Raw genomic sequence first — 15,036 nt, 5'->3', positions numbered from 1 at the left:
GTTCAATATTGAAGGATATAGGTTAGTTAGGAAAGAAAAATGACAGAATGGGAAATACTGGAAAGTAATGGCAACAACAGTGAATCAATATGGATTCAATTAAGTGAAAACAAATCTAATGGTTTAATAGTGAGAGACTGCTATAGGCCCCTGTGACAGAGATCGAATGATTCTTGGTGTTCGAGCTCCCTCTCGACCTGTGAGGGCACTGTGTAAAAGGAACAGAGTACACTTAACTAAATGGCATGACAATTTATTCCGTAGGGTAGGTGGAAGTCGGTCATTTAGGAAAGGGGCGGGGCTACGGTATCCAAACTCAATGACCCAGATGGTAAACGGCGTGGCATCCGAGGATTGGAGGAGCGGACGCGCTCATTAACCTAGGGGTCATGAGAGAGGATATAAATAGGTGACATAGCGTACGTGATCTGTTCCTTTTGTGAATGGTTAGAAAACAACCTATAAGGAGTCCCTGCATTCAAAAACTGTGAGTGTTCTGTTAGTCTGTCTTGTAAACGTTGTTTGTTTGTTTCAAGATTACTAGCACGATCCGGAGCTGCAGCCGCAGGCCAGCATTAAACCCAGACACTAGAACTTCACTTTCCACAAGTACTTAATTCACACACCGTAGGAACTGTGTCTGTGACTTTGTGTTTTATGTGTGTGATAAAACTGGACTTTTTGGTTGCGGGTCAATCCCGTGGGATTTTACAAACCGAAGTGATACACGCCGCTGTAATCACTTCCATCATTATTATTTACAGGTGTTTGCCATAAGGCTCTGGACACTGTAGTAATTTATCAATAAACATCCTTGCACCTGTTTGTAATTGTCCGTGTGATTTGTACCTGTACTGCACTCACCTGTATCCATTCAGCACTTTGCCACAGCTATAGGCCCCCAAGTTCTGATGAATCATTAAATGAAAACTTATATGCAAGCATCAAAATATTAAGGAAGGGAACACTTTAATTGTGGAAGACTTCAACTTCTCAAACACAAACTGGGATCACATGACCTCGGACAACAAGCAAGATTGTTTCTTATCACAACTGGTGAATGCCTGACTAGATACAATTCATGTCTAGTTTGGTATTAACAAACAAGAAAGCAAGGATACGCAATTTACAGGTAATAGAACCAAATAAATCAAGGGCATGTGACATGGATGACTTGTGATGACGTCAGGCCAGGAAATTAACACAGAGTCACGACTGCGAGGTATGAATGAAATGCACTGTTGCGTGGATTTATTGTAAAATAAAAAGTTTAAACAAAATAGAAACACTTTACAGAAACAAAAAGGCGCAGTCGCCAAAACAAACAGACACTAAACAAACACTAACCAAACCCTAAATAAAACAAGTATCGCGCTGGTGTCAAGCCAGCACGAGTAGCAATTGGTCAGTTTCTATTTAACTCACGTTCTTTCTCCCTGAACACACCAACCTTGTGTCACCCGATCAAACCTTTTTAATCTGCAGTGATTGTGCAATCCCAGTGCCTAAATACAAATATACATTTTAAATACTAACAATCCCGACATGACCCAATACATACACACATATACACACTAACATACCACATAAAACACAAAAATATACGTACAGGTGTGGGGCACCCCACCACATATCTCCCCCTTGTGTGCAACACACATGGCCTCAAAGGCCACCTCCCCCTTAAAAGCCCAAAAGTCTTGGTCAGGGTCATGGGCCAGAAACAGCAAATCCCCTGGCGACGTCGAGCAGGCCTCCCCTGGCGACGGCGAGCAGGCCTCCCCTGGCGACGGCGAGCAGGCCTCCCCTGGTGACGGTGAGCAGGCCTCCCCTGGCGATGGCGAGCAGGCCTCCCCCTCCCTTGGTCACTTTTTTTTCCTGTTTGCCTGAGACCCAGTTTATAAAAAAAAAGAAAAAAAAACTGCAAAACTGAGTCTTGGAGGCGCTATTCTCCTGGTTCTCAGTTTGATCTTTTTTGATCGCCAAATGGCCGCAGGTGATTGGCCAGTCCCTTTCACGTGACCTAAATCAGCAGTACAGGCGCCACGTTGTCACCACTTTCTGCAGTACTATATGTTCATTTACAATGACGGTTAACAGTTCTGGTTCTGGTTTGAAGCTGATTTCACACTCCCTATTTATTTTACTGCAAAACCCTTTTAACTCATTGGATTGTAGTAACCGAGTACTATTGCAATGTCTATAGGATAGAAAAGACTTTTTTTTTCTTTACTTAACACAAATAAACGACAGTGATTCAAAATATGTAAATTATGTATTGATGATTTATTCGATTTTGTAAGAGTTTAATATATGCAAAAAAGAAAAAAAGAAAACAAAGTTAAAATGATAACAATAAGAATAATAACAATATAACTGAACTCTTTTTGAAGTAAGTTTTGTTTATGTCCTGTTGACTTTAACAGGCTATAAAAAAACTTACACGTGCTTTGAAAAAATGCATGCTAATAATGAAATAAAAATTTTACATGAATGCACAAATTACCTGCTTTCAAGTTACATTTATCTGATGTTAATAGCCATCTCAGTGGGAAAGAGGGAGGGGAGTGGATTTTTTTTATATACAAAATATGAGGTTAATCAATTTTCTTGCCAGGTCACCTCATCTCATTTAGACTTTCTTACACTTTGAGACAGGACAGGATTTTGAAGTTGTCCTTAAATTGAAAGTAATATGTTCCATAGATGTAATTTACAGGGGGGACAGGGAGGACATGTCCCCTCCACTTTTTGAAGTGTGGCAAATTGTCGTCCCCCCCCCCCCCCACTTTTTGAAAGATGGGGATATGTTATTTTTCGACTTAACTATTTTCCTCTCAATTATTTTTTACGTAAAACCAGTTGTCACGAACGCAGTCTGCACTAGGACCATGCGGAGACTCACGTAACAATGCAGCTGCCTCAGTCTTGGCGCAGCTTGAGTGGAGTGTTTGAAACACAGACAGGCAGTTGGTCACTGGCAGCTAAGGAAAGAGAAGCAAGAATCATCCCTCTAGCGATCTAGATGTCTGGTTTTAAAATACAGTTAGATAAATTATGTCCATGATTTCACTACTGTAAATCTTAAATAATATATGTGTGGACATGAGGGTCTAATTGTAGAAAGTGGTTGTCTGTACTGTTAGTGTAAAACAACGAATTAAATGTGTATTTTTGGTTTACAGAAGTTACCAACAATGTCAAAAGCAGCAAAGAGCAAAAAAATGGACAAAAGGCTTTTTTTTCCAAGCAAAGCAGTGCAGTGTAAGTGTTGATTGAATTGTTTGTTGAATTCTTAATTATATTATTATTACTACTACTACTATTTATTCAATTTTACATGCCTATCTGTAAAGTAAGAATCCCTATTTCTTAGGGGATTTAGAAAGAGGTGTTAAGGGGTTTACTGTGGTACCTGAGTTTGGTATTTTTTGCTGTCATGTTTATTGTAGGAGGTGCAGCAGCAGGCAGGTGTGAGCAGCAATGCCACCTAGAAAGAGAGAGAGAGAGAGAGAGAGAGAATATGCAGGCAGGGAGGCTGTGATGAGGAGAGAATTATCAGCTGAACATCAACATCTGCCCAGCACAGAGGCATATGAGGCAGAAGCCACAGAGTTAGGAGGGTCGGAAAGAGATGCACTTGGAAATATCCCACATCAGCCAAACCCAAGGTTTATTATAGACCAAAAGTTGACAAATAGGACTTCATTTTCAGGACAAATGGTTCAGAGATTTTTCCTGGCTCCACTACAGCCCTTGTTTGAAAGAGGGGTTATGCTTTTATTGCACAAAAGCTTTCAGAGGAAAAAAGTCACCGCTCGCCAAAAATGCAGACCCTGCGTTTGTATCCTCAGGATTTAGAAATTGGAAAAAAGCCCTAGAGAGGTTTGCAAAGCATGCTGATTATTATTATTATTTGTTTATTTAGCAGACGCTTTTATCCAAGTCAACTTACAGAGACTAGGGTGTGTAAACTATGCATCAGCTGCAGAGTCACTTACAATTACGTCTCACCTGAAAGACGGAGCACAAGGAGGTTAAGTGACTTGCTCAGGGTCACACAATGAGTCAGTGGCTGAGGTGGGATTTGAACCAGGGAGCTCCTGGTTACAAGCCCTTTTCTTTAACCACTGGTCCACACAGCCTCCTGGACTGTCAATCACATAAGGTAGCGGTGACAACTCATGCTCAGGCAGCAAGACCAGTAGACACCCAGCTCAAGTGCTTTGGCGTCACAGCAACAGGAGGCAAGATCTTGCCTGCTGAAGATTGTAAGCACAGTGTGGTTTCTGGCACGGCAAGGGTTGGCTTTTAGAGGTCACGAGGAAAAAGAGGGGAATCGAAGCCAGATGCTGAAGTCGAGGTCAGAGGATGATCCAAATACAAGAAGTTGCTTTGTAAAGATGCATTGAGTAATTTAAACTAACAGACCCTGGATCTCCAACCTCGGGGATTCTATACCTCCCCGTTTATGGTATTTATTTTTCTACATTATGAAAAGTCAACCCAAGAGCAAATATATACTGTTGTCCTATGGATGTCGCAATTTACATTCCCATCAAAGGAGTGGTCCTTTTTTCCTCTAAATGATTCAATAAATGTTCTCTTGTGTAATATAGATAGTATATAGTTTTCTGGTACATTATCTTTGAAGGACAACAAGGTATTTGTATGTAAGATATTCATGTTTAATCACCAAACTGTAACTGACCTACAGTATTTAGAAAGAATATATTCAAGAGCTTCATTTATACAGGTGGGTTAGTTCTTAGATGGGCGTGTGTGGGGCTGGAGTGGTTGTGCTGGTAGAGCTGTGTAGTACAGTATATGCAGAGTTTATTTACTGTATAGTCGGTGCTTGGAGGCTTTCCTGGTTTTCTTGGGGCTCTATCTAGGAAAGACCACGCCACCCAAGTTTGTTATAACATAATCCAATAATACAATTGTAACCTTAATAATCAAATATCTTTATTTCAGGAATTATTTCTAAAACAGTTACTTGTTTTAAATATACATTTCTAGGTACAAGATCGAAGTATTCCCACAACTCAATAGCTATCGCTAATATTACTACAATTATTTACTAAATATGTATAGATAAAAAAGTAAACCAAAAAAGTTGAAAATAAAATGAGACACATTGAAACTGAGTTATAATTAAGGTACACATTACAAATCATTACATATTATTTCACACATTTAGCTTTACATTGAAGAATATAATTATTCTGACAGTTTTTATAATAAAGAACTAAAAATAGAATATTTAATAAAATAATGTTCCAAAATTAATGATTCATCAATTATTATATAAAGAGATTGTGCTCCTTACAAAAAAAAAACAGAAAAGAGGACATATGAAAATGTCATTTCTTTTGATAATTTACATTGCTATATGTTAGGTTTTATAATGAATGTAATCATTCTAAGTGGTTTTGGGTTTTGTTGCTTAAATATTCAGTTATTATTTTTCTTAATTGCCTGACTGTGGTAGGGCAGGAGCCCTGCACATGAATAAGTTTTATTTTTGTGTAAATGTATTGTGGCAACACTTTCTAATACAGGTACATTAACTACACTGTAACTACACTGTAACAAGAGTGTATTTAGTAAGTAAATTATGTGTAGTTACAGATAACATACTATTATTGAAGATGTAATTACACGACAAGCTTACTTACAGTTAACTACATGTAGTTTGGCTTAGTTACATGCAGTGTGTCTTAGTGATCCTTTGTTACAGTGTAACAACATGATTATCACGAGTTCCTATTTACATGTAATTACATTACATTTTTTTTACCAGCCCAATACATCTATTAACATGGTGTAAGCACACCAATTAGCATAAATGCACAAAAATCTTGTGCTTGGAACACAACACATCCGGAGTAACATGAGGAATATTAGAAAGACACCAAAAAATGATGTTTCCCATGTGCAAAATACAGCACTGTGCTAGAAAAACCTTTCGCTAAATATTCTGGAATACCTTGTTCTGTGGCTTTGCCAAAAGCACTGTTGTAGAAACTGCTGCTTGTGTGTATACATCTAACCAACATTACGAATTAGACATCTTTCTATATAAAAAAAACAAGCATAATGATAATTGTATATCCTTACGAAGCATACTGAATTGGATTTTAATCATTCTTACCTCACAAAATTAGAAACCAGTTGTACATTGCATCAGTGAAGTTGTAACTTCGGGACTTCTGTTTGTTTAGATTTGTGGTCTGCTCTGTGTGTGTAACACTGAATCTCAGCTTTATTCACTGCATACATTACCCCTTCTGTTTTGTGATGTGAGCACCTGATTCTATATTGAAATTATATGGACAATGTGTTGCCATCTAAATATTGGTTTCTCCTCTTATGTAAAGAATAATCTAATGATTGTTACTCCTTTGGAAGTGTACAGTATTGTGGAGTGACTCACTAATACCATGTTATAACAAGAACAGTTTAGTTATATTATAAACCATGTTAATTACAATAAAAAAAACATGTAATCATTAAGGTCACAAAATGTCACATTTTACTTGAAGGTGTAATGTAACTAAGCCACACTACATGTAACTAAGCCAAACTACACGTAGTTAACTGTAAGTAAGTTTGTGGTGTAATTACATATTCGATAATAGTATTTTATCTGTAACTACACATAATTTACTTACTAAATACACTCTAGTTACATTGTAGTTAATGTACCTGTATTATAAAGTGTTGCCTGTATGGCAAATAGTGTGTAATTACTAATGAGTTTGAACTGAAAATCAATTGAAACAAGTAAGAGTTTTTGTTTTGTTTACAAGTGCCAGAATGGGTGCTTTTCTAATGCATAAAAAAAGTTTCTAAACAAGGTAGCAACAATGACTACAGCACATTTGCAGCATACATCACTATTCTAGACTGCTGTTTGCTTTTTTAAAACAGGCTAGAACAGCTTAATTCATATCAACCTTTATTTTAATAATAAACAATTGACTTATTTGATTTGAATATCCTTGTGAAGAGGGCCCGAGATTGCATTCCAGGTTCTTCCAATTTCCAATCTAGAAAAAAACAAAAAACAAACAAACAGACAAACAAACAAACAAACAAACAAACAATTATCCTTAGTATTAGGACCCAACCTAAACCACTCCTGCACTTTAAAAACTTTTTAAAAACTTGACAGTGTAAAGTATGAATGTACAGGTTCTCTCTTTTGCCAATCACCCAATTAAACAGTTTTTTCTTTTTTGCACATGTGTATTCTATAGAAAAAGGTCATATAGGTAGAAGTCTACTGGTAAATAGCAGGATATTAAGACACTTTACAATTAATTATTGTAATGTAACTGTTTACATTTAATTTACTAATTGTACTAGTGCTGTAACAAAAGGGCAGAAATCTATCATGTGAAATACAAACACATATTCCTTTTGGAAGTGTACTAATTCTTCAATTAAATGGTTGCTTTTTCTTTGGTCTAGAAGAGGAATTATAAAAAGTATAGCATAAAGAGGGCCTATGAAAATCTTTAGTGTTCAAATGATATGCAAGGGACAGAAAAATGACAAACCTGTCACCGTTACTTTCTTCACTTCTTTACAGAATTTGAGGTTTCACTCTTGGACTGTGGAGAGTACTGAAATGTAGAAAGAAAGAAAGAAGGTATGTTGTAAAATAATGTATACGTTTGAAAACTGTTAAAAGGTCATGCTAGAATTAGGAAGCAGTTAAAAAAAGATCCACTCACCCGTTTCAAGAGGGCTTCTCGCACCTATGCTCAGACATAAAAGAGAAAATTAAACAGTGACCTGCTATTTCAGAACAAAAAAGTAGTAACAGTGGTTAACCACTATGTCATATATTGGCAATTCCATTTTCAAGGCACCATAGTTTAGTTAATATCATATTGTGTGTGTGTTCTGTATCGATATCTGCTGTTTTTCCTTAAGGCCACGATACTATGCGATTTCCGTGCGATGCGACAGGGTGCAATCGCATGCACTATATAGAGGGTGATTGGAAGCAGGAATCAGAGGAGTGAGGAGAAAAACAAATACAAAAGACAGGGAGAAGGTCTGGAGTGTGAAGTGTGAATATATATATATATATATATATATATATATATATATATATATTCATTGGTGATGGCTGCGGTTATGTTTGCTTCTTCAGCCATTATGTACATTGTGTCAAAAAGGAGAAATCTCCATACAAGGATTGCCTCTATACAACACCACCATCTCCTGAAGCTTGACCGACGACCACAAAAACCTATCCTAGTGTTCTGCGTTTCCGGTTTATTCCAAAATTTACCGAAAGATTACATGGTTGTTTTTTTTTTTTTTAACTGGACATTTTTTTTGTCTATCATTCAATATTTTCCCGGTACAATTTGCTAGGAAATACACATTATTTTGATTAAAACACCATTGTAATAAGCAGCTGTATCCTAGGATACAGCAGACGTTTAGACAGAGTTATCAAATAACGTTCAAAGTGGTTCTCTGTCACTTCACAAACACACTATCACCTGATTATGTTGGCCAATCAAAGTCTGATTATTGTGGCAATTGCTGGGCAACTGCTAGCTTGATCAAAAACTAAACTGAAATAATTACACCAAAATATAATATTTTTAGTGGATGAGGAATGGGGAGAAAACGTAAATCAGTTTATGAATATTCAAAAGAAAAATAATGTTTTGAAGTATACCAAAAGGAAAATAGCAGAAGGCTCAGGTGAGGCAGAGGATGCACAGCGCTGCAAATACTGCTGCATTGAGGTACATGTTCGCGCTGACAGAATAAAAGAACATACTGAAAAATAAACGACACATTAAAACTAAAACAAGAAAGTGAACTGAGAGACAAGCAATCCAATTATGCGGCTTTTACACACACTTTAATAAAAACAGAGCGCAATGATTTGACAGAACAGTTCTTTGCTGGACAGCCACTGTTTATTGCAGAGAGGTATGTACTATTGGTGACTTTGTGCAACAGTGCTGTCTGTAGTAAAACACTGCCTAACACTGACAATCTTAATCGTACATATTTGACAGAAAATGGTGATGCTTTCGTTGGTAAACTTATGGAACGCATTGGTGGAAATGTCCAGTGTGATTTTTGATGCGTCTCCCGATGGATTGCACCACCCAGTTCTGTCCATTTTCTTTTCTTTTTATGATTTCAAGGTGAATAAACCTGGCTTGTTTTGTGCTGATGTCATGTTCATACCTTCTGTAGATACTATTTCCGTCAGCACAGCGATTGTCCAAACATTCGCAAAATACCAGCTAACTTGGGAAAATGTGGCTTCGACTTGCACAGATTCTGCTTCATCATACATGCCAGGGACATTTTTAATCAGAAACCAGAACTGCTACACATCATATTCTTTAATCTTTCATGTAAAGTGTGTATACTGCTAGTGTATACCCCCGATTTGTACCGATGTTTCAATTAAAAATTATTTTTTACCGATTTTATAGCTCAAAAAAGTTTGGCATCAATGCCTGTGAATTTCTAGTTGTTTTCTAAAAGCATCATAAGTGTTTTACACAATAACATTGAGGTTCAACACTTGAAGATCAAAGTTTACTTCTGGGTCACAGCGTATTGATGATTTAAATATACGTGCACTTCTCAGTTGTTGTTTTTATTTAATCAATGTTTGGGTAAATACTATGTACAATACTATAAAGTTCATCGTTCACACGGCCATAATTGTGGAAATGTTAACCAATACCAATGGTGTATATATTAGGGGAAGCTAGAAATTCATAGACATTGAAGCCAGAATTTTTTGAGCTACAAAAAAATGTGTTAAACTAAAATAGTAGTTTTTATCCCCAATTACTGTACACAAACTCATTTATGGTAAACATGATATTTATCGTTGCGATACCAATTATAACACTGACAGAAATATACGATGGCCAACCAACTTATAACACTAGTAGTACACACACACTTTCAAATAAACTTGTAAGATTCTTAAGAACGGTATTGTCAGTGGTTTTGCCCCAGCACCTCTCTCTATAAAAATTAAGCACAATTACATTTTAAACATTTAAATGACATTATAGCTTTGCAGGACAAATTACATTTTAAGCATGCCTATTGTAAAACAAAGTACAAGATATATGGGTTTAAAATGTAAAAAAAGCATGGACAGAAAGATGGTTTAACAGGTGTTGAAATATCAGCATAAGATGTAATAGTCATAGTCTATTGATGCATTTTGTAATACAGAATTATTACAAAATGTTCAGTTAACAGATGCTTTTACGACAGAAAAAATAGCATACCTTATATTCTTTATAATACAATAACATACTATCACGGAAAAACTACCTATTTCGTTTAAAAAAAAAGGTAATTTTAATGCAGTATTTCTACGGATAAATTAATGCAACTATGTCAAATATTGAAGCAGGTTATATATTTATAGTCTACTGGTTATTTAAAGTTTGCAACAACAATAACAACACTACTACGACGTCTACGACTACTAATAATAATGAGCTTGTTATCTGAATGTTGGCATTTACGCTGATGAAGAAAGAATTGATAAAGAATATTAAACAGCAATATTCATGGTTAAACTGTCTTTGTATTGCTTATCAAACTGCATTTGAAGTTGCCAGTGTGTTTACTTTGCTGAGCAGAGTGGCTCCTGTGGGAATAATTTAATATGTTGCCTTGTTTTATTTAATTTTTTGGTGGCGGTGAAATTTAGATTTTTGCTTCCTCATCCACAATATAGTAAGAATTGTCATGGGAAATGTTTGGGGTATAGGTTGAGCGATGTTTGACTTGCCATGCCTGTGTGATTGACGCAGGGATTGTTAAGCTGAGACTGGAGAGAGAGCAGTAAAGAAAAAGAAAATGGTGACTGTTCTTGTTTTTTCAGATCTGATTTAAATAAACCAGCAAAGCATTTCAAGGACCAAACAGCATCGTCGGGTTCTCTATTAAACACCCACATACAACTCTACAATATTATCGCCTTCTAAAGCATTAATTTTTCCATTCTTTAATTCCAAGTTCTCTGTATACAGTAATTCACTTTTTAAAAGTAATCTATTTTTCGCACTGAAAAAAAAACCTTCTCTCTCTGCAAAACTGGGGGAGTGGCCATAATCGCGATGTATTTTTGTTGTGAAATTACTTCTGTTGTGTTGCGGGCTTTTTGTATTTGTGTTTTTCAATTTGTAGTTATGTTGTTTTTTATTTGTATTTTGTTTTTTTTATTTGTATTTGTGTTTTTCAATTTGTATTTGTGATTTTGATTTGTATGTGGTTTTGATTTGTATTTGTGATTTTGATTTGTATGTGGTTTTGATTTGTATGTGGTTTTGATTTGTATTTGTGATTTTGATTTGTATGTGGTTTTGATTTGTATTTGTGATTTTGATTTGTATGTGGTTTTTGATTTGTATTTGTGATTTTGATTTGTATGTGGTTTTTGATTTGTATTTGTGATTTTGATTTGTATTTGTGATTTTGATTTGTATGTGGTTTTGATTTGTATTTGTGATTTTGATTTGTATGTGGTTTTGATTTGTATGTGGTTTTGATTTGTATTTGTGATTTTGATTTGTATGTGGTTTTGATTTGTATGTGGTTTTGATTTGTATTTGTGATTTTGATTTGTATGTGGTTTTGATTTGTATTTGTGATTTTGATTTGTATGTGGTTTTGATTTGTATGTGGTTTTGATTTGTATTTGTGATTTTGATTTGTATGTGGTTTTTGATTTGTATTTGTGATTTTGATTTGTATGTGGTTTTGATTTGTATTTGTGATTTTGATTTGTATGTGGTTTTTGATTTGTATTTGTGATTTTGATTTGTATGTGATTTTGATTTGTATTTGTGTTTTTTTTTTTTGGGTATTTGTGTTTTTCGATTTGTACTTGTGTTTTGCACTTCAAGGCTACCGTAAGTAAGTGTCCAATTCACACTAAAACTGTATGAAGACCATTTCTTTAAGTCGGACCAATTAAGGAAAACGTAACCTTGAAACTTGGGGGAAGGGGCCATAGTAACACAAATCTCCCCCAACCGTGATTTCAAACTGATATCTTACTCAGGAGTTCACTGATCAAACTGAAACAGACTGAAAATTTAAATACTGCTCATACACACCTTTTTCTCTGTAAAGCATCCAGTTATCAAAATAAGCAGGCCCTTTAAATAATAATAATACAAATATGTTAGTATACTTGTTAGTTTAGTATTGGCTTAACAGGTAGTTACACATTTATGAATTTTGAAAATGTAAAACAGAATCAACATATTAAATAATTTTTGCATACCTGGAATGAGTTCAATATAGAAAATAAGTAGTGAACTGCCATAGCTCCAAACGTCTCAGGTAGGTCAAATATAAGAGTAAGGAATCCCAGGGCCCATGTTAATCCAAATACTGGAGTCAGGATAATAACTGCTTTCATTATACTTTTCACAGCTTCCTTGTCATCTGCTTTATCTCCTTCTGATACTGATGGTCTCAATAGCTTGGAAATGACCACAACCAAAGTAAAAGTATTGATGATAACAATGATTCCAACAGGTAGAACAAAAGCTAAAATGGATCCCTTCATCCCCCCTTCATACGTTAGCCAGCAGGAATCTTTATTGTGGTATTTATCAGGATTTACCATGTATGTTCCAATCACAATGCATATTGGGCCTAAGTAGCCAAGAACAAATGAAAAAGATAGGTAAATTTTCTTTCTCAGTTGTTGGAAGAGGAAAATCATTTGGTGAAGGAGCATTATGCTTTGACAGAGCATCCAAAAGAACATCGCTAAGAAAGAAACATGCATGGCCATTGCTAGAGGTAAACAGACTTCATCATCTTTACCACCTTGGAAAGAAGCAGACAAAAAGCAGCAGTCTGCAATAAGCAAAGACACAGAAATGTTAACCAGGGCTGTGTGTCGAAAATGAGAGATGTTTGACTTAACTACTGAATTCCATACTAAAAATTCAATTATGAGACAGAGAATGAGGGAACAAATGGACACACCCACGCCAACATAACCAATTTTGTCAAGCCAAGGTAAACTGATAGGAAATTTTGACATTAGCACAGAGAAAGATGTCAAGTGGTCACAAACACAAGATGAGGTGGTTGAGTTTGAATTTTGTCTGTCCCATTTGCAGCCTTCACCAGACCATCCTCCTTTTCCATCATTTGCTTTGAAATCCCAGTAAACACACATCATCTTATATTTTGAAATTGTTTCATTTTCCAATTGAAATGTAATTTCTACTGTTTGTGGTTTTGCATCTACTATTGTGATGGATTGAATTTTGCTGTTAACACCAAAGTCTTCAATAGTATTTTGGGGTAAAATTGAATTTAACGAAAAATACGTTAAGATAGAAATTGTGGCGTTTGGAGAGGTTTTTTTAAAGTTCATTTTGACAGATGCACTTGAGGAGTTTATTTTTGCTTCATTATCTGCTAGTATAGGAGTTCCTTTCAACTCAACATTGGTAAAATTTTTATAAAATGATCCATTGTTTGCATATGTCAGCTTTGTAAAGTTTTCGATAGACTGAAGGAAGTCAGAAGCTTTAAGACAAGTTTCATCAGTAGATCCTTTCCATTTGTCTGCCAGAGAAGGTTCCATGAGATTGTTTGCGTTACCAACATAGTTCTGCATGAGGTAAGAAAATGATAGTTAGCCATTGCACAACCAACAAAGAGATTATTTGTATTAAATCAAAATGAACTAGTTATTTATACATGTAACATGTATATAATAAAGTACAGCAGGTGATATAGACATACAGTGCGTATATGAAGTCTACACCTCCTTTCAGAATTTTCACCTTTTGTTGCCTTATAGCCTTGAATTAAAATGCATTAAAATCGCTTTTTTTCATTTTTCATTTTTTCTTTCAGTTTTGTGTTTTTAATATATTATTTTTTTCTCAATAAAAACTTTTTTCCCCTAAACAGTGTGGAGTATGGTGTGTAGATAAGTGAAAAAAAATCCTCATTTAAATGCATGAAACTCTGAGGCACTGACACAACAAAATGTGAAAAATGTTCAAGGGGGTGTATACTTTCTATAGGCACTGTATATATAGGTATATTCTGATATTTGATTTTATAAAAACAGTATTACCTCAGATTTGCTAACTATGAGAGGCATTTTGGATTAAAAAAAAAAAGAATCATGCCATACCATTATATCACATGATATGTGATATAATGGTACAGTGATTACCATTTAAAAAAAAAAGATAACATTATACAGCTGTTTAACCAACAGATTAAGAAGGCTCCTCCATAACACTGACAGCAACTTCTTCCCTACAACAGAGCTTATAGCTTGTTGTAAACCAAACAGCCTGTTGAGTAATACTTTATCCTTTAGAAAACGCACACACCCTGAAAAGGTAAGGTCTAATAACGCAGATTACACAGATGGGTAAACAATGAAGAAATATTCTTTTTTTGTATACAACTGAACATTTTTGTGGTAGATTGTAGCTTTAATACAAATCCTGCATTTCACCGCCACATTGTTTCTTCTTCTTAACAGCCTGTGACAGAGAGAGGAGGAATTTGAGCTGTAATTCCTTCCCAACCAAAAAGGACACTATGTAAAGTGGGTGGTATGCTTCCTCATAGACGGTCGGACTCGATGGTAGGCGGAAACCGGAAGTTGGCCATATTTGGGGAAACACATAGCTGCAAATGTTCTGAACTACTCCATTACGATCAGCTACGGGGCAGGCAGTGATTGGATAAACCATGGTGCCGGGCTGATTGCAGGGAGGAGTTTGGTAGTACAAAGGGGATGCAGCTATGTGAGTACACCCCCTTATGCTTAAACAGGATTGATAGCCGGAGCTTTGTTTTGCTGTTGTCTGTTTATGTGTTGCAGCAGAGGATTGAGGAGAGAGAAGCTGCTGCCATGGAGCCAGCATGAACCCCTGCACAATACCCTCACTGCACAGCACAGACACGCATCACGTCCCGCACATTTTCGTGCGTGGAGGATTGTGGTTTTGG

At 35.8% G+C, this 15,036-nt stretch overlaps 1 protein-coding gene across 1 annotated transcript; it reads right to left on the bottom strand.

Moving 5' to 3' along the window:
* Positions 1-6,661: 6,661 nt before the first annotated feature.
* LOC117972478 (adhesion G-protein coupled receptor F3-like) lies at positions 6,662-14,515 on the bottom strand. Its single transcript, XM_034921566.2, has 5 exons — positions 12,317-14,515; positions 12,147-12,188; positions 7,743-7,766; positions 7,566-7,631; positions 6,662-7,052 (listed from the first exon to the last, which is right to left on the bottom strand). Exons 1-4 carry the CDS (start codon positions 13,673-13,675, stop codon positions 7,584-7,586), a joined length of 1,473 nt encoding a protein of 490 aa, XP_034777457.2. The 5' UTR covers positions 13,676-14,515; the 3' UTR covers positions 6,662-7,052; positions 7,566-7,583.
* Between the last annotated feature and the right edge of the window lie 521 nt (positions 14,516-15,036).

This window comes from Acipenser ruthenus, chromosome 6 (genome assembly GCF_902713425.1).
Source record: "Acipenser ruthenus chromosome 6, fAciRut3.2 maternal haplotype, whole genome shotgun sequence".
NCBI classification, from domain to species: Eukaryota; Metazoa; Chordata; class Actinopteri; order Acipenseriformes; family Acipenseridae; genus Acipenser; species Acipenser ruthenus.
The sequence above is the reverse complement of the archived record's forward strand: the minus strand, read 5'-3'. Positions and strand labels throughout refer to the sequence as shown.

Excerpts from the sequence above, each read along its gene's own strand:
- LOC117972478 (XM_034921566.2), bottom strand. The coding sequence starts at position 13,675 with ATGCAGAACTATGTTGGTAACGCAAACAATCTCATGGAACCTTCTCTG. Across the intron at positions 12,189-12,316 it reads CTATATTGAACTCATTCCAG|GGCCTGCTTATTTTGATAAC; the intron begins GTATGCAAAAAT and ends TATTATTTAAAG. Across the intron at positions 7,767-12,146 it reads GATGCTTTACAGAGAAAAAG|GTGCGAGAAGCCCTCTTGAA; the intron begins GTGTGTATGAGC and ends GTCTGAGCATAG.